The 20,834-nt window shown below is 39.1% G+C and overlaps 1 protein-coding gene across 1 annotated transcript in view; it reads left to right on the plus strand.

Annotated features, from left to right (window-relative positions):
- Positions 1 to 13,058, plus strand: part of KRT80 (keratin 80) — a 33,431-nt gene extending 20,373 nt beyond the window's left edge. Inside the window, exons 3-9 of the mRNA XM_012551496.2 lie at positions 1,355 to 1,415; positions 2,064 to 2,159; positions 4,876 to 5,040; positions 8,130 to 8,255; positions 9,159 to 9,379; positions 10,099 to 10,154; positions 10,867 to 13,058. Coding sequence (XP_012406950.1) covers positions 1,355 to 1,415; positions 2,064 to 2,159; positions 4,876 to 5,040; positions 8,130 to 8,255; positions 9,159 to 9,379; positions 10,099 to 10,154; positions 10,867 to 10,988 — 847 coding nt within the window. The 3' untranslated portion in view covers positions 10,989 to 13,058. The remainder of the gene's footprint in view (positions 1 to 1,354; positions 1,416 to 2,063; positions 2,160 to 4,875; positions 5,041 to 8,129; positions 8,256 to 9,158; positions 9,380 to 10,098; positions 10,155 to 10,866) is intronic.
- Positions 13,059 to 20,834: the final 7,776 nt, after the last annotated feature.

Genomic DNA, 20,834 nt, shown 5'->3' on the forward strand with positions numbered 1-20,834 from the left:
CTAAGGGAGGTGTGAATTCAGTTATCTCATTCTAAACCCTGATTCTCCCAAACGTGTGAACTCCATTGAGTACTTAGATACTTATAAGCTCTCTAAAGGTGTGAACACAAGCATTGTTTCTATCAGTTCCACTTAGTACCTTGTTTCAAGTTCTGGCCCAAAATATCTCTTTCTAAGATCAAATCAACTCCAATGGCTTAACAGTTTGTAAAGATTCCAACACCCATACCCCACCATACACACACTTCAAATACAAAAGGTAACCCAGAACCAGAAATAATTATATTCCAAATGAATGGGGGGAAAAAAGTCCTAGACAAATAATGAAACCTATCTCTCTCTTCCTTTGTGAAAGGCAGAATATTACATATCTTGTCAGATGAACTCATAGTTCTGGGTGAGTGGCAGGGAGGGTAATATCCAGAAACAACTATGTAAAAACAAAAGGCTTTAATAAAACACTTAAAAGTATAGTTTGCAGGAAATTAAAACTTACAATTTGTTTTCTTATTTTGGGTTATATAGAGTATTTTTAAAATTTGGTTGTCAAGACTTTGCATTGGAACTGTCTGTTCCTACTTTTTAACCATTTATCTTTTTAGGGACTGGCTGTTGGGGTTATAGAGTTGAATCAATTCCCTATAAATCTTAGATATTTGAGACCTTTATGAGAAGAGTTTGTTGCAACAAGATTATTCAATGATCAATTCTGATGGACATGATTCTTCTCAACAATAAAATGATTCAAACCAGTTCCAGTGATCTTGTGATAAAGAGAGCCATCTGCATCTAGAAAGAGAAATGTGGGAATTGCATGTGGTTCATAACATAGCATTTTCACTCTTTTTGTTGTTGTTTGCTTGCATCTTATTTTCTTTCTCATTTTTTTCCTGTTTGAGCTGATTTTTCTTGAACATTAAGTATAAATATGTATGCATATATTGGATTTAGCATATATTTCTACCATGTTTAACATATGTTGGATTACTTGCCATCTAGGGGAGGAAGTGAGGGAAGGGGAAAGAAAATTGGAACACAAGGTTTTGTAAGGGTTAATGTTGAAAAATTATCCATGCATATGTTTTGAAAATAAAAAGCTTTAATTAATTTTTAAAAAGCTAAAAATAAATAAATAAATAAATAAAAAGTTTGTTGCAAAGATTTTTACCCCATTAACTGTTTCCCTTCTAGTTTTAATTGCACTGACTTTCTGTTTAAAAAAAAAAGTTTCAATTTTATGTAATCAAAATTATCCATTTTATTTCCAGTTATCCTTTGGGAAAGGGATTTCTGAACAACATACTTACAGCTTGAATAGAGGAATTGAATCTCTTTTTGTTTCTGTCCCTCTCAGATATGAAGAAGAAATTACCAAGAGAACTGACATGGAGTTCACCTTTGTCCAGTTAAAGAAGGTACTATGCACCCCCACCCCACTACCTCCAGAACTTACCTCCCAAGAATTCTCAATCTTGAGTATGTTACAATCCACACTGTCAATCTGGTGACGCCTATGAAACCCTTCTGGGAATAATACTTCATAACTGGAGGAAATGATAAATCCAAAACAGACTTAGTAAAAACAAAAATGTAACTTTTTCCTATTCAAAATCATGGACCCTCAAGGGGTTTATGGACCCCAGATTAAAAGCCCTTCCCCAAACCCATGGCTTGATTTTTCTTAACCCTGTTTTCTGATTTCCACTAGGTCCACCTGGCTTTTTTTTTTAACACTTTTTTGCAAATGCATCAGCATTTATCCCAAAATACAAAATCAAATAGGCAAATATATGAATAAGAAGAATCACATAACAGGTAGATAGGGCACTGTTCTTGTCGCACTCCTTTTTCCCAGAAGTCTTTTAGATTCTTCTCACAGATCCTTTTCCTCCTCCTTCCCTTAAGTTCCTAGGATCTCTCCTAGGAGGACACTTTCACTCCCTATTGTTGAGACAGCCCCAATACTTGCCCTGTCATTACCCTAATATCCTTCTTTCCTCATTTCAATTCAATCCCAATGTACCCCTCCTACATCTTCCTCACTGATCACTCCCTCCCACTAGGATCTGGATGCCGAGTGTCTTCGAAGGACAGAGCTGGAAGCCAAACTACAAGGACTCCAGAGTTTTGTGGAGTTGATGAAAACTGTGTATGAGCAGGTGAGGAAAAAAAAAGTTCTCTGGCAGCCTCATGAGCATGAAAAGATGGGGGAAAATGGCCTACTAAAAACAAAGTACAACAAAGACTGTCCCTCTCCTCCCGCAAAAGAGATCAACATCAGTATCACATGGTCTGGTCAGAGGATATTGATGTGATTTCCATCTCTGTTACTATATTTATGACTTCAAACAGGTAATTTAAGTTTCCTGAACTTCATCTATAAAATTAAGAGATGATGTTAGATGAGTTCCAAGGTTTCCTTCAGGTTCTTCTTATAAAATCCACTTCTGGGTGACGTTAAATTAATCAATAACTTCTCAGTTTCCTCATCTATAAAGGGATCAGGTCAAAGAAAAGCATCTCTTAAGTCCCTTCCAGCTGTAATATTTGGAGTCTAGGATTCTTTATCCTGGTTTTCACCAGAAAGAAAAATGGAGGACGGTCAGGGGAGAGACTAGGAGGATGCTGGGAATAAAAGGGCCTGAGTAAATGCAATAATTCCTTGGCCATTCATCTGTCTGGCAAAATGGTGAGTTCCCAGGTCACAAAATAGCTCTTCAGAAGACTGGGTGCATAACAAGGACAGAAAGTAGAGAGATCAGAACAAAGGAGATAAGGGGGGAAATGATAATTGTGGGTTGACTACTAGAGGTCCAAGCCAAACTCTCTAAGATCAAGTCATAATGACAGAGAAAACAGATATTTTACAGTCATGTTTGACCCTTTGTGACCCCATTTAGGGTTTTTTTAGCAAAGATTCTAGACTGTTTGCCTTTTCCTTTTCCACGTCATTTTAAAATGAAGGAACTGATACAAATAGGGTTAAGTGACTGGCCCAGGATAACACACAGCTAGTGTCTGAGGCCAGATCTGAACTTAGAAAGATGAGGCTTCTTGATTCCAACCTTGATGCTCCATACACTATGGCCCACTTACCTGCCAGGGAGCCAGCCTCAAAAACTCTGAAGACCTGAATTAAAGTAGCCTTTGACATATTGTCTGTGTGATCTCAAAAAAGTTTCTTAAGTTCTCTGGCAACTCTAGACAATTATGCGTTGCAGAAAAAGTACTGACCCATTTCAATAGTTTTCTTAGCCTAAAGTTCTACATATCAATGAAAATATAGATTCAGGCCCGATCCTATCTCTATATGTAAAGCACTAAGAAGATCCCATTGTCTGCAGATCTGGCTAGGCTCCTCCCATCACCCATCTATTAATTTGAGTTCATGAGCTCCAAGACTGGAAAGAATCATCAAATCATAGAATTGAGAACCAGAAGGACCTAAAAACAATCCCATACAATCTTTCAGCTTTGCTTCTGATCATCAGGTTTATGCCTCAGAGCAAACCTGGAGAGATATTGTCCCACCCTAGAACCAAGTTCTAATGTTGTCAATAAAGAAATTAGAGGCTGCTATCCCTGAATATATCCTGAAAAAAAAACAAAAACGAAGAGTGTACCTCTGAGCCGGAGCCATACTAGCCCTGCAGCCAGCCCATGAAGGAAGGCAACCCCAATTACTGAAATTCTTAATTTCTGAATATTGCCCATTGGGTATGGAGTCTTTCTCTTCCAGGATCTCCATGTTTGGCACTTTCCCAGCCTTTATTCATATTATTATCATTGATATAAATGATTTTCTGGTTCAATTGAACTCCTCACTCTCCTCCATATTTTCCAGTGTCTGTGCTTTTGTCCATGTTATTCTCTATGTCTGGAATATAACCTTCCTAAACCACCCGACTTTGCCTGATGAATTCTCACTCATCCTTCCAAGTCGAACTCAAATACCTCCCCCTCCATGAAGTCTCCCTTTCCCTCAATAGCTATTCTGAATAATCCATAGTCTTGAAGAGTCAGACAAACTGAACTAATTAACAAAAATATGTCATATACCTTGTCAATTGTTATTTCCATAAACTGAAGGAACATGTCTCTTATAAATTTCATATCCCCCTCCTAAAACACTGTACACAGTGGTCTTTAATAAATGGTTGTTGTTTAACTCACCCTTCACTAGGCTCCATCCTCAACTGAGCTCTAAGGAAGAAAGAGACACAGTATCTCCTCTCGTGGAGCTATCAATCTTATGGGAAAGACATGAAGTACTTAGGAAGAATGAGACAAATATAAAGAAAGGATGAGAAACAGATGAGCAGAATGCTTATCTTCAGTGCTGAGGCAATGGGGGAAAAGCAGGAAAAAATGGAATTAGGAGAAGATAATCTGAGAAGACTTCCTAGAAAAGGAGTGTGTAGATTGGGTTAGGAATCCAGGAGGGAAGGCTTAGGGGCAGAGGGGATGAGCAAAGAAGGAAAAAGGAAAGGAAAGAAAGGAAAAAGCAATAACGTAAGAACTCTGACACGTGAGAAATATTAATCATAGACTTCCTAGCTGGAAAGGACCTTACAGATCATCTCGTTCAAATCCCATCCCCTTATTTGGTAGAGAAAGAAAAGAGAATTGATTTTCCCAATATCATACAGAGCGAGGTTTTGAATTCAAGTCCTCTCTTTCCATTCTAGTGTTTTGTGTTATTTTTTTAAAATACCACAAATACTTTCATTCTCTTTTCATGGAAGTGAACATGCTGGGACATCCCCTATTGTAAAAACAAAGGAGCTGAGATAATAGAGGATGGGCACCCCATGGAATCTCTTGCATTCTTCCTCTCTGTTCAAACCTGTTCTTTCCCTTCTTCCCTCCCTCCAGGAACTCCAGGACTTGATGGCCCAGGTGAAGGACATATCAGTGACTGTAGGAATGGACAGTCGCTGCCACATCGACCTCAGTGGCATCGTGGAGGAAGTGAAGGCCCAATATGATGCCATTGCTGCCAAGAGTCTGGAGGAGGCTGAAGCATATTCCAGAAGCAGAGTAAGGACTGTAGTAAGGGCAAACAGGATGGTAGGAAGGGAAGGGAAAAGGGAGATTTTGCAGGTAGGTTATGGACTGCATTTCATAAGGTTGAGAGGGAGAAGTTGGGGGCTGACTCCAGGAAGCTGTCCTAGTCTAGGAATGGGGAGGTAGCTAAGTGCCAGAGAAGGAATGGAAAGGTGAGTGTAGAGGATGAGGAAGGTAAACTCAGGAATACATCAGAAATTTCATGAAACAACTGTGAGACCAAATGTGAGAGAAATTTGGAAAGTGGGGAAGAAATAAAATGCATAATACATGACGAGAAAGAGATAGTCTAGTCTAGAGACTAGAGGAGACTAGACCAGAATCCAGTTGACATTTCCACTAACTTGCTCATTAACCTAAAACAAAAATAATTTCTGAACTACATTTTCTTGGGCAAAACAAGGTGCCTTCCAACCTTGATAAACTGTGTTTTTCTTGGAGGATACTGCAGAGAGGAAACAAATCAATCCATCAAGTATTGCTTCTGTTATGTGGCAGTTGAGGAGGCAAACACAGAGGTCCTTGCTCTCCAGGAGTTTATATCTAATTAGGAAAATAAGGCCTGTTGTATTTCCATTTGTACTGGTCTCTATTCTCAATATGGCCAAAAGTGATTCATCACTCTCTCCCTCTCCCCACCTGTTCCTCCTCCTATCTCCATCACTTCATCTTTTTTAGATTTTTATTTGTACTTGCATTTAATATTATTTTATTTTTTCAATCTCATGTAAAGAGAATTTTCAACACTCATTTTTATAAGATTTTGAGTTCCAAAATTTTCTCCTTTCCTTCTTCCCTCTCCCAGAGAGCAAACAATTCAATATACATGTACAATCATGTTAAACATATTTTAGTCATGTTGTGAAAAAAGAATCAGAACAAAAGGGAAAACCACAAAAAGAAAAAACAAATTTAAGAAAGTGAAAACAGTATGCTTCATTCTGCATTAAGACTTCATAGTTCTTTCTCTGGATACCTATTGCTTCATTTTAAAATATGGTATAAGACTTTGACTCTCTCCTCTGACCTTCAACACTGTCTCAATCTCCAAAGGTTGTATATTCCACCTCTGCCATATCTTTTCTCTGTCCCCTTCTCCCCTAACCCAATCAGGTCCTCATTGACTTTCCCCTGGATGATTATACTAGTTTCATAATGAGTCTTATAGTAGCCTAAGAGTCTAGATCTAACACTGGAAGGATGTCAGAAACCATCTAATACCCTCAAATGAAGGGACCAAAGCCAAGGGAAATTAAATGATTTTTCCAAAACACACAGAAAATTATAGAATTTATCTGAAGACACACAGGTAAAGGTGGGATTTGAACCCATCTACTGTTATCCTATTTTTAGTCTTAACTTCTCTAAATCCATGCTTCCTTCACACTCCTGACCAACTAACCTTCCTTTAATCATGTCTCCTCAAAAGCTTTCAATGGGGACAGCTAGTTGATACAGTGGATAGAGCACCAGCCCTGAAATCAGCAGGAGGATCTAAGTTCAAATCTGGGCTCAGACACTTAACACTTCCTGGCTATGTGACCTTGGGCAAGTCACTTAACCCCAATTGCCTCAGCAACAAAAAAAAAAAAAAAAAACTTCAATGGCTCCCATTTCCCTAGTGAAAAAACTATAAACTCCTGACCATTGGGGCATTCTAGACCTTCCACAACATGGCTCTACCATACATAACCAGTCTTGCCAACTCTTCACCATGGATGCTAGATGTCAGGCTAAGGCTATTGACTTCTACACCATTTTCGAACCTTAGTCTTGCCTTTTCTATCTTCACACCTTTATTTATACAATCCCATGTAGTTGGAATGGACTCCCCCCACTATATTTTGAATAAGTTGCCTTCTGGTAAGGCTTAACTCAGATACTAGCATCTCCATGAAGGCTTCTCTTATGCTACTAACATCCCTTTATTTTTTTTCCTGAGAGTAAAAGGGACTCCTTTTCCTCAGTTTCTCAAATTGCTTTCTATATTCTATATTCAGTTCATTCTCCCTCATCACATGGGGATTCAAATTCATGTCTTCCCCCCTTCCTGAACTAAAGACCCTCATGAGCAGGGACAGTATTATACTTATCTTTGTATTTTTGTCCAATGTCTTTCATTCAATGGGCATTTATAAATGTTCATGGAATTCAAGATACATATACTTGAATCCACATCATCTGGTGATGTTCAGAATCTAAACTACAGGTTTCTGGGGAGAGAAAAATAGGATGAGGGGAAGGAGATAGAGAAGAGAAGAAGAGAGAAGAAATGAAAGGATATATTTGAGAGGATAGAGAATAGAAAGTGGGGGAACGGATAAGAGAAAGAGAGAGAAGGATAAAGAATGTAGGAAGAAAGGAGGCTGGAGAGTGAGAGAGGGGGAGAACAGAGAAGATGGGGAAGAGGGGAAAATAAAGGCTAGGGAGAGAGAAGACATGGGGAGAATAGAGAATATAGCACAATGGGTAGAGTACCAGTACTGGAAACAGAAAAACCTGAGTTCAAATCCAGCCTCAGACACTTGACATTAGCTTTGTGACCTTGAGCAAGTCACTTAATCCAATTATCTAAAAAATGAACAGAACAGACATTGGAGAATAGGAGGGAGCAGAAATGGAGGAAAAGAGAGGGAGGAAGGGAAGAGATAGAAATATAGAGAGTGAAGAAGAAAAAGGGAGGAAATAAATTTGGGAGAAAGAAGACAAGAAAATAGAAGGTGAGTGAAGCAGCTTCATACAATGGAAAGATCCATGGATCTAAAGTGAGAATAAGAAGGTGAGGGATAAAAGAAAGGAAGGATATTAAAGAAATTGGGGGGGATGAGGAGATCAGTGGAGGGAAATGAGAAGAAAACAGAAAGAAGAAAGCAGAAGGTGGGATAAAAAAAACAGAAAAAGAAATGTCAGAGAATAATAAGGAAACTGTGGGAGAAGAGAGCTTTAGGGGAAAGGGGGAGGAGAGAATCACTGAGGATACAAAAGAGAAGTATGGAATGAGAAAAAAGCAGAGAATCTTCCCTCACTAGACCATGTCTCTCACTGACTCGTTTAATTCTCAGCTGGAGGAGAGGGCAGCTCGATCTGCTGAGTTTGGGAACAGCCTTCAAAACAGCCGAAGTGAAATCGCCGACTTGAACATCCAAATTCAGAAGCTAAGGTCCCAAATCCTCTCCCTCAAAAGCCATGTGAGTAACTTAAAGGGGCCAACCCATCAGGGGGGAGATGCATGCACATCTAAACTTCCTCTCCCGTGTCTCTCAACCAGTAAAATTGGACTAGGGCTCATCAGTTGAACCACCTGAGAAAAAAAGGCATGGCCAAAGTTTAATATTCTTAACCATTAATATAGTCAACAAGCATTTCTTAATTGGACCTAGACTTGGAAAGCCTGAGTTCAAGTCTCATTTAGATCTGTAAAGAATGATAGAGTCTATCTCGTCCAAACTCTCTGAGTGGACAACCAAAAAGACTGTTAGCCTTTAAAGGTCTTAGAGTACATTTCCTCCTCTTATTAGTTGTGGCATTGGATGTGACAATCTCTCTGGTTCTCAATGGGAAAAAATGGGAAAAAAGAAAGAAGCATTTATCAAGCACTGTCTCATGCCATCTAGCTGCTTCTAACTGAGCTTATTCATAACCCTTTTCTCACTTATCCCACAGGGTTGTTATAAATCTCAAATGATAGAAGTGATAGGGATTGAACCTATGATTTCAATGATAGAGGGAATACCTAATATAGAAACTCTATCAGTGAGGATGAGAATCTCCTTTGTAACTATAGTCTTAGAAAATTACTTAGCAGCCAAGTGACTTGCGTAGGGTCACACAGTCAGGATGTGTCAGAAATGGAACTTGAACCCAGGTCTTCCAAGGCCAGGTCTCTATCCATTATAGCGCACTGCCTTTCATTGCTCAAGGTCTTTATTTTAGGAAATGTAAAGCACTCTACCATCCCATTTATCCCATCTCTTTATCTAACTGGATTCCTCCACACCTGAGGGATAACCTATTGTCTTTCTACCCAAACTGTCCAAATTGAGCTGCAGTCCCCCTCTCTCTACAATCTCTCCTCATTTTCCTGGTTGTAGTGTCTGCATTTGGAAGAGAACATCAAGACAGCAGAGGAACAAGGAGAGTTGGCCTTCCGGGATGCCCGGGCCAAGCTGACCCAGCTGGAGGAGGCCCTGCAGAAAGCCAAGAAGGACATGGCCATCCAGCTGCGGGACTACCAGGAGCTAATGAACGTCAAGCTGGCCCTGGACATTGAGATTGCCACCTACAGGAAGCTGGTGGAAGGAGAGGAGTGCAGGTAAAGAAAGTGAACTGAAACAAGCCCAGATAAGATGGGGAGATCCTGAGAATTACAGGATTTAAAGCTAGGTCATCTAATAGAACTCTGATTACTCATTTTACAAATAGGAAAACTGAGATACAAAGAGGTCACATACTGTAAAGGAAAGAACACTTGCTTTTGAATTGGAAGGTCTTTTTTCCTTGTTCTATGTGACTTTGGCAAATCATGTAACCTTTTTAGGCCTCAGTTTCCTCATCTGTAAAATCAGGGAATGAAAATAATACTTGTCCTTCCTATCTCACATGATATGAGATATATGCTCCTTGTAAGCAAAAAAACTTCTATAAACATAAGCAATTATTATTATTAAGCAATTTGACAAAGTTTATGAAGTTAGTGATTTATCTAGACCTATAAATCAGAACCCTGTTTCCAGTTGAATATTCTATCCACCCCCTGTACACTCGATGTCATTTTTTAAAGTAAAAAAAAACACTTCTAGCATATGCTATAGAATGGGACAATCCCTAAGTCCAGGAATCGAAGCCTTAAATGAAATTAGGCAATAGGACAGTAGAAATCAGAAAGCTTATTCAATGGAAGAAGAGACATACTACTTGCCCAGGTTAACACAGCACGATAATAGGAGGAATCCTCATAAATTTTTCCCCCCTCTGCTGGAGTCACTAGAGGAGCTCCCTTCTCTACCTGATCTCCTGCTTCTCTCTCCCCAGAATGGACTCTCCTTCCTCTGCAGTTGTCAGTACTGTCCAGTCCCGATCCAGACCTGGTGAGTTTATTTATTTTATCTTATATAGGAGGGAAGGTGGACAGTGGTTGGGATCCCTGAGTTTGAGAGCCTGATTCCTTTTTTGAAGGGCTCTAAAAACAGCTCCAAACAATTTAACAAACATGTACTAGGTGCCTATGGCATGTATGGGGTGGTTAGGCCCGGGAAAGCTAAAATTAAAAGGAAACTAACCTCAAAAAGTCTATCTTCTGCTTGAGGGGCTAGAATCTGCACACAGAGAAATAAATACCAAGTATATTCGAAATAATTTCCAGAGGTAAAGAAAACTAATAAATGGAGGTATAGGAGCATTTAGGAGTATGGCAGCTGAATAAGGTGGGGAAGGAGTGCATCCCAAACATGGTACCAGTCCAAAATGGCATCCAAAGTATTAGAAATAGCAGCTAATATGTCCATTTATCTGCATATAAAACATATAAAGTGAAATAATAAGAAATGGCTGAAAAGATAGGTGGAAGTCAAATGGGAGTGGGGGAGCCTTAAATGCTAAGCTAAAGATTTTGTATTTTGTCTTAGAGGCATAAGATTAGGAGCCATAGATTTTTTGAGTAAAGGAGCAAGATAATCAGATGTGCAATTTAAAAAATATTCATTTTGCATATATGAAGAGGGTAGATCAGAGAAGAAGAATGGATTGGGACGGGACTATGAAATACTACCCATTCACCTCCCATATTCACTTCCCTTTCAGTTGTCTCCAAATCAGGACTCTCAAAGAGCCCATCCAGAAGGAGGAAGAACAGGGGTCCAGTGATCAAGATAACAGAGATGTCTGAGAAACTCATCTCTCAGGAATCTGAGGCCACTCAGTAAGGCAGCTGGCCCCCTGACCCAGCTCGCCATTCCCACAATAACAGGAGTGACTCATGGAAGAGGAGGGAAGCAACAGCCTGCTTGCAACGTCAACAAGAGAAGGTGTCCAGAGGGGGTTAATGATCATTCCACTCTGTTTCTCAACCTCCCGACAACATCACTCATTTCTGGAATTTCCACCCAGAAGTCAAAGCCATTTGCTTCCTTTCCTGGACATACTAAAGGGACTTCAGGATCAATCTTGCCTCTATTCCTTGTCACCTCTAGGACTTCCTCTGATTCCTTCCCCCTACATCCAGTTTTTACTTTAGGTTGGGGGATCTGAATGACTGATCGATCTGCAGGATCCTCTGTCCTGGATATGTCTCTCAAGTTCCTGCCTCAGGACAGAATGAAATGAGCGAGTCTGCCATTGCTCCCTGCTCTGGTCACCTTCATGTTGTTGTCCCTCCTCTGGCACCTCCAGGGGATGGGTGGAGGAAAGGAAGCTTGGGTGCCACTGATGAGCCAGATTAGCAGGGAAGATGAAAGCCCACTGCCTTCCTGGCTACCAACCTTTACTTGCTCCCCAAACACTTAACAGTATTAAAAGTAAGCAGGGTGTGGGGATACCTAGGGGAGAAATTAGATGTTCTTCTGGGTGGGATGAGAGAATTAGCCTCAGGGCTCCTAGGTGCTCAGCTTAGGTGCCTAACTGTCCCTCCCTTTTCCTTCTGCCCCTGATAATTTGCTCAAATGTAATCACCCCCAGGAAAGGAACAGTGTGCTGGCCTGTTCCTGAGCCAGCTTCCCATCTCCTCATCAGGGAAACCTTATATTCTTGCCATTTAGTTGGAAGATAGGGTTAAAGAAGCACCCTTCTCCCATCTAGTTCCAAGTTCTCATGGATGTTGCTAACACTTAAACCCTACTTACATGACTAGAGGAAAGCTAACAGAATCTCATCTTAGCTTATTCAGGTGCAGCTACTGTGGAGCCTAGCATGGACCCCTTGTCCTAGTGTCCCTATGCTCTCACACTCAGGATTCCTATTCTTTAACTATGTACTCTACCCAAAAAGGCAAAGTTCTCATTATCTCTAATATAGCCACATTGCCAAAATTGTCCCCTTCCCATCCTCCCAAGAGAGAAACAGAAATGCCTTGAATCTCCAATTCTTGGTCATCTATGACTGGATTTGCTGCCCTTTTCCTTCTCCCAGGACTAACATCCTATGCCTTGCCTTTTTGCCTTCCTGCCTTCTTTCTCAGTGGTCCATGATGAAGGTTTAATTAAATCCCTTTGGAGCCCCTGAGGATAGAGAATCTAAGCACAGGTGGGTAAGGATTCTCCTTAGCTACTGTCCTCTACAGCTATGCTACAGCCCCAAAATGAAAGTCTTAAAGACACAAGAGAAAAAAATCAGTATCTAAAATAGGAGTATTCAAGTCTGTGACACTAATAATTCCTTTCCCCTTTTCCTATCAGATTCCAAGTGGCCCCCTACTGACCTTTTTTTAGTCTGAAATCTCCTCAGCAAAAGACCCCCAGACTTCCTCCAGCTTCTCCCTTACCTGGGACTCCATAATGCTCCCAACCCTAGTTTTTTCACTCTTCCCCAAGACCCATTTCTTAAGTGTCTAGACTCTGTACCTTTCTTTGGTCTTTGATCTTTAGTATTCCAAGCTGCCAAGCAGAATAGAATGCTATCCACTACCTGCGTCTCAGCTGAGAAATCAAGGGGACACAGGCTTACCTAAATCTCCATCTGGGAAGCTGTCCAACACTTTCCCAGCCCCAAACAAAGACTCTAGCTGCTGTTTTTCATGCTATTTATTGGTTTCTAAGGGTGAAACACATCAATAGGATATGCGATACATAGAAATATATGTATTATTTTTTCATAAGTTATATGGCTCTTAACTTATTGCCTCCCTCCCTCTTTCTGCCTACAAAATCAATACTCTGGACTGTCTTTGTGGACAGCACTTGTCCTAGCCACTGTACCTCATAGATTGAACTCTCCTAGGACAATACCCCCTCCTCTGCCAGGTGGGGTGAATAAAGTGTGCTGAGCATCATTTAATGATGGAGACGTGTCGGTTTCTATGTTCCCCCTTATATTAACTAATGGAATAGAGAGACAATGATAGAGCCAGAACTCGATCTTAGATCTAGCTAATAGAAGGCAGATACCAATAACCAATTGGGAGTAATCCAGGAACTTTTACCTTTGACCCCTGCTCTATTAATTTTCAGTTTTCTAAAAAATTTTGGTACCTAAGCTCCCCATTCAAAGCACTTGAAGGACCAAAAGAATTCCATAAACTTTCCTGTTTCCTAAGCCTATTTGACTCCTTGCATCTGGCTACATGCTGAAGATAAGCCCATGGGACTTATCTCCCTTATTCCATCATCGACATCACAATTAGTCTTAGATCTAACAATTCCAGAAGGTCTGACAATCTCAAAATTGGAGGAAATTTCAGAGGAGGTCTATAGCCCAATGCTTAGCTGAGAGATGCATCCACTCCACAGCCAGTATGCAATTTTCCCACCGAGAACTAGGGAAGTCATAAAATCTGGTCACAATTTCAGTCAGACAGTCCTACATGAATATATAATCCTTCTGTACTATTCTAGCCCCATATGTGGCATTGAGTGTCCTAAAAGGACAATCTTACCAACTTGATCTATGCTATTATCTCCAATATTTCTATATGAGTTGCCTTGTAAAAATCTATACAAAAAGAATTCCCCAAATTATCACTGCATCTCTGTTTTCCAATATTCCTACCTACCATTAGCAGTCAGGATGGTACTGAGCACTTATAGGTTCACAGTGCTAATAAATATAAATCATAGTGTCTGTCCTGAAAAAGTTTAAGATTTTGTTGGACTCTAATAATAATAACTCATATGTGACACCTTTTATAATTTTGAAACATTATTTCATTTGTGCTTAACAATGACCCTCTTCTGTAGGTATGACAGCTGTTATTCTCCTTCACCCTCCCCCCCCATGGTCACAAAGCAAGGTATCAAGGGTGGGGTTTGAAGTCAAGTCTTCTAGTTCTGAACTCACTGCTCATTCCACTATAACATATATGGGATAATTAGAAAACAAAGAAAAACAGAATACAGACACATCTTGCTTTGTTGCACTTCATTTTATTGCTCTTTGCAGATAATGATTTTTTTTTTTACAAATCGAAGGTTTATGCAAAACCTTCATTGAGCAGTCTATTAGTGCCATTTTTCCAACAGCATGTGTTCACATCATGTTTCTGTGTCACATTTTGATAATTTTCACATTTCACATTTTCAAATATCATATTATGCTTATTATAGTGATCTGTGATCAGTGATCTTTGTTGTTACTATTGTGATTGTTTTGAAGCACCATGAATTAGGCCCATATACGAATTTAATTGATAAATGTTATGTCTTCTGACTGCTCTACCAACTAGTCATTCTCCCTCTTCCTGGGCCTCCCTTTTCCCTGAGACGCAGAAATATTGAAATTAAGCTATTTAATAACCTTACAATGGTCTCTAAATGTTCAAGTGAAAGAAAGAGGCAAAGCAACCTTTATTATTATCTTGTATAGAGAAATTGCCACAGTCACCCCAGCCTTCAGCAACCACTATCTGAACAGTCGGAAGCCATCAACTTTGAGGAAAGACCTTTTACCAGCAAAAAGATTTTAGACTCACTGAAAATTCAGATGATGATTAGTATTTTTAGCAATAAAATACATTAATTAAGCTATGTACTGTAGAGGGTCACAGACAGTGGGGAAACTCTGGGTGAGATATAAGACCCTTCAGCCCAGAGGGAACCTGCTAACAATGTCTGGTTCAGCTCCCCATCTCCCCTAAAAGTGCACGACCTTCCTGAGAAGTCAGGGGGCAGTGACAACCTGTGTTGTGATTGAAGCAGAGTGATACCAGGCGGCCAACTACATACAATAGCAAGTTGTTTATGTGGTCCCACGTGCACAGTATATATTGGGCACATTCCCAGTATTTTTGTTACATAAGGATATGAGAGTATAAAAAGGGGAAAGTCCTTGGAATAAACAGACTCCATTTTTCCACCATCCTCAGGAGTCCTGCCTCATCACTACTCCACTAAAACAGTATTTTTTTTATTATAACTTTTTATTGACAGAGCCCATGCCTGGGTAATTTTTTTACAACATTATCCCTTGTACTCACTTCTGTTCTGACTTTTCTCCTCCCTCTCTTCACCCCCTCCCCTAGATGGCAAGCAGTCCTATACAAGTTAAACATGTCACAGTGTATCCTAGATACAATATATGTGTGCAGAACCAAACAGTTCTCTTGTTGCACAAGAAGAATTGGATTCTGAAGGTAAAAATAACCTGGGAAGAAAGACAAAAATGCAGGCAGTTTACATTCATTTCCCAGTGTTCTTTCTTTGGGTGTAACTGCTTCTGTCCATCTTTGATCAATTGAAACTGAGTAAGATCTCTTTGTTGAAGAAATCCACTTCCATCAGAATACATTCTCATATAGTATAATTGTTGAGGTATATAATGATCTCCTGGTTCTGCTCATTTCACTTAGCATCAGTTCATGTAAGTAAGATGGTATATTTTAATCACCCCAGTGTGGGGGCTCTAGAAAGCATGGTACATTTTGTCACCCCAACTTGGGGGCTCTAGAAAGCAGGACACAATAATGTACTTTTTTAGACATAATATTATTTCACACTTAGACTTACAGTATAGTATATATAGTATATTATATTATAAACATATATATAGTACATATAAACTTTTATATGTACTAGGTAGCCAAAATGTTTGTGTGATTTGCTTTATTGTGGTGATTTGGAATTGGAACCCACAATTATCTCCAAGATATGCCTGCGTAGCCCAGGGCAAAGATTAGTGATGTATGAGAGTCCAGACAAAAGCAATGGGTGAGTGCTTATTGTTATTCTCTGGCTCAAACCTATTGCAGAATCTCAGAGTTGGAAAATTCTTCAAAGGCACCTAATCCAACCCCAAACTGAACAAGATTCCCCCATACAACCTTTCTCCTAAAGGGCCATCAACCTTTGTTTTTGTAGTGTGTCACTCTAATGAGCTCTGCTCACTACATGCAGATACAGCCCATCTCACTTTAGGTTATTGCCTTTCATTTGACCCACTCCTAGAGCTCAAATGGCCCAGAGGTTACTGTTTTGTACTGTTTATACACATTTTTGTTAGACCTAAGTCTTTTCTCCCAACCAAATTGTCAGCTCCTGGAGTGCAGGGCTGTCCAAGAGAGCAGTGTACTGAGAAAGAAAGCCTAGGGAAAAGTGGGGTAAGGAAGCCAGGCTTGAAATTCTGGCTGTGTCAAGTCACTTTTCTCCATGTATCTGCCACCTCTTCTGTAAAATGGGGATACTATTAGTTGTACTACCTACCTATCTCTTAGACTTGTCCACGAGATCAAATGAGTTCACAAATGTAAAGCACATTGCAAAGAACTCTATATATATAAGTTAAGTGTGCCTGATTCAGGTCTTCCTAACTCCAGGTCCCATACTTTATTCATTGACCCATCTGGCTACCTCTATGTTTGTTGAATAATAATAATAACTATTAATAACTAATAATTTATCTAGTCTTTACTATATGCTAAGCATTGTGCTAAGTAGTTTTCAATAATCTCAACTGATCCTCATTTTACAGATATGGAAACTAAGTTTGTTATTGTTACAATAACAATTGTTATAATTGTTAAACAGAGTTAAGTGACTTGCCTAAGGTCACACAACTAGTAAGTGTCTGAGGCAAGATTTGAACTCAAGTCCTCCTGACTCCAGACTCACTCTATCTACTGTGCCACCCAGCTATTTATATTTATATACATTTGCTATGTACCAGGCAATGTGCTTTCCATTTGATCTTCATTACATTCATTTGATTTTCACAACAAATTTGAAATGTAGTTATCATTATCTCTATATTACAAATGGGGAAACTGAGGTCAAATAACTTAATAAGGGTCACACAGTTAGTGTCTAAGACAAGATTTGCATTAAATCTTCCTAACTCCAGGCCTGTTGCTTTCTTCACTGTACCACCTAGTTGCCTGAAACAACAATTTCTCCTGTTTCATCCCTGTAGTCTGGAAGAAAAGCATCCAGTATTCCCAAAGAATGTTGCTTTTTTAAATTTTAATTTAAGTTTTAATTTAAATTTAATTAATTAATTAATTAATTTTTGATGTTGTCTTTTTTCAAAATACCTACAAATATAATTTTCAACATTCACCTTTGCAAAATCTTACGTTCCATAGTTTTCTCCCTTCCTCCCTACTTTTCCCTTCCTCTAGACAGCAAATAATGCAATATAGGTTAAACATGTGCAATTCTTTAAACACATTTCCATATTTATCTTGCTGCACAACCAAAGAATATTTCTACCAAGCTTTGGTAGTCTGATGATTTGCCTTGTACACTCCACAGATGCTAAATTAAAAGTAATGACTTAGAAGTGGAGCCTCCTCTCTTTGAGAAACTACTGGATTAAAAAAACAAATTGCAAAGTCTTACTCAATTGCTCTTTCCAAATCAACTTTTAAATACTGCTTATCAATTACCAGCATCTTCTGTCATTATGGAATGGCTTGCCATATGAGATCCCAAAACTGTTGTTTATCTTGCATGAGTTACATTTCAGGGTGGATGCTTCCTGGTTACAAAGAGGGAGACACCTTCCCCTGCTGCTTCTTATCTCTCATCCCAGACTTGTCTGGCTCATTCAAATCCTCCCTAATATTTGTCCTGGATTTAGGCTCTCATATATTTTGCTTTGAGAGCCTATAATGGAACCCAGAATAGATTCAGAATCTAATTTTTTATTTCTGGCCCCCTTCCTTCAGAGGGCAGTTAGGTGGCATAGTAGATAGAGCACTAGATATCAGGTCAGGAAGACTCATCTTCCTGAGTTCAAATCCAGCCTCAGACTCTTACTGGCTATGTGATCTTTGCTGTTTGCCTCATCTGCCTCATATGTAAAATGAGCTTGTGAAAGAAATGACAAACCACTCTGGTATCTTTGCCAAGAAAGCCCTAAATGGGGTCACAAAGAGTTGGACATGACTGAAAAACTACTGAACAGCAACACCCTCTCCTCAGCCTAGAGCTCTCTTGGTATGGTCCCTGCCCAGGTCCTAGCTTTCTGAGGATTGCCTTTTTCTAAATCCTCTCGGCTTAATAAAAATAACACAGCTTTCTAAAGCAATTAAAGGTTCACAAAGTTCTTGGATCACAGAATCCCTATGAGTCAGGGAGTACAAATAATAATATCCCCATTATACAAGTGAGAATAAAAATTAATTATTTGATTGATTTATACAAATATTTCTTTTCTCTCCCTCCTGCTGCCCATCCCATAATTGAACAAAAAGAATGAAAAAGAAAACTCTCATAATTAACATGTGCAGTCCCACAAAACATATTGCACATAAGCCATGTCCAAAAGTGTATGTCCTTTGCCCCACCTTACCCCCTCTTCCCAGGAAGAGCTTCATTTTGAATTTTAAATTCCCTCTCTGACAAGAGATACATGCTACTTCTTTAGTGCTCTGAACTTACTGTACTCATCAGAGTTCTCAAGTTTTTCAACATTGTTTTTCTTTATAATGTTATCATCAAAATCATTCTTTTTACTTACTTCTCTCAGTAATGGAGGAGAAAATTGAGATCCAGTTGTTATTGTTCCATCATTTTTAATGTGTTCCCACTCTCTTACCCCCTTTGGGATTTTCATGGCAAAAAATGGAGTGGTTTGCCATTTTTATCTCCAGGTCTTTTTATAGATGAAGAAACTGAGGCAGACAGGGTTAAGGGACTTGAATAGGGTCACACAGCTACTATGTATCTAAGGTTAGATTCAAACTCAGGAAGATGAATCTTCCTGACTCCAGACCTTGCACTGTACACATTGTAACACTTAACTATCCACCAAGAATTCAGAGAGACTAAGTAATTTGCCCATGGTCACACAGTAAATAAATATCAGATGAACTTGGCCCTGAGTCTATGACTCTTTCCTTCCCTGCCTCTTCTTTTTTAAAAAGGAAAAGAAAATTTTTTTCCTGACTTTTTAATCCTCTGCTGGTGCCCCAAACATTTGCCTTGGGACTCTTTCCCCTTCCCCTTCCCCTTCCCTTGTGGATGGGAAGGTTTCCCATTTCCTCTACCGCAGGAGTGGATGGCTTGTGGTATGCATTCCATAGTGACAGGCATATGTGTGTTAGCAATAAGCCTTAAGAGAAACTATGACATCATCGAGATTTGTCTTTGGCTCTCCCTCTCTGGCGCCTGCCCTGAGTCAATCCCTGGATTATGGTACAGTTTAGATTAATAAGAGTTGACATTCTTATAGCGCTTTTATGACTTGCAAAGTCTTTCAGGCATTATCTCATTTGATTCTCAAAACAACCTGGTGAGATAGGTGCCATTCTTATGCCCATTTTACAGGTGAGGAAACTGAGAATTAGAGAGGTAAAATTATTTATGCAGGATCACACAGCTAAATAAGTATTTTGGGAGGGATTTCAATACTAATATTACCAACTCCAAATCCAGCACTCTAGTTCCTATTCCATGTTTCCTCTGTGACTTAAGAATTTAAAAGAGATACAGTGCTTAGGCTCAAGAAACTCAGCTAAATAAAATTTGTGTATATGAAAACAACAGCATGTATGCAATTCTGTGACACAGTTATCCTGGGTCTCTCATCCCAACCTTGGATAGAACCCAGCACATGTGATGTCTAACCAGAAGCTGGCCAGCTAAACCTAGGACTTCAGACTAACTGTAAGCAACACAAATCAAACTCTCCTCCATCTCCCACCCTAATACATAAAAAGAGAAAGAGAGAGAAAAATGTTTTATAATATATATTATTAATAATTAATAATATATTGGATATATAATATAATAATGTAATAGAGCACAAGAAACTTTATGAATATATCAGTCTAGAGTAAGAAAACCTAATGAACTGACAAAAAGACCAATCATAAGAGAATGCTCAGTAATATGTGGACAAATTCTTATTTAACTCCTTTTTTTCTGTACTCCTTTCCAAAAGCCAATGCATGAATTGGTATTATTCCTTTTTCAATGTTAATGATAGATTCCCAGTTACTCTGAATGTTTCTGTCCACTGGCTCCTACCCTTGAGTTTGAGGGAAGAGGCCAAAACTGATTGCCCTGCTAATAACACTGATATTGGTGTTGACTACTAAGAGATAACCAAAGGGTTAACAGATAATAATAATAGTTATTATAGCTCTCTTGGTGAAATTGTGAACTGGTCCAACCATTCTGGAGAACAATTTGGAACTATGCCCAAAGAATTATAAAACTGTGCATATAGTTTGACCCAGAAATACCACTATTAGGTCTGTATCCCAAAGAGATCGAAGACAAAGAAAAAAGACTTGTTACGTACAAAAATATTTATAGCAGCTCTTTCTGTGCTAGCAAAAAATTGGAAATTAAGGTCATGCCCATCAATTGGGGAATAGATGAACAAGTTGTAGCATATGGTTGTGTGGCATATAAATAGCTATAAGAAATGATGAAGGGAATAACTTCAGAAAAACCAGGGAAGATTTATATGAACTGATATAAAGTGAAGTGAACAGAACCAGAAGATTATTGTACATAGTAAGAGTAATATTGTAACGATGACCAACTGGTAAATATTTGGCTAATCTGATCAATATAATAATACAAGACAATTCCAAATACTCATGATGAGAAATGCTGTCCACCTCCAGAGAGAAAATTGATGAATTCTGCACGCAGATTGAAGCATACTTTTTTCAC

This window comes from Sarcophilus harrisii, chromosome 5, assembly GCF_902635505.1.
Source record: "Sarcophilus harrisii chromosome 5, mSarHar1.11, whole genome shotgun sequence".
Classification (NCBI taxonomy): domain Eukaryota; kingdom Metazoa; phylum Chordata; class Mammalia; order Dasyuromorphia; family Dasyuridae; genus Sarcophilus; species Sarcophilus harrisii.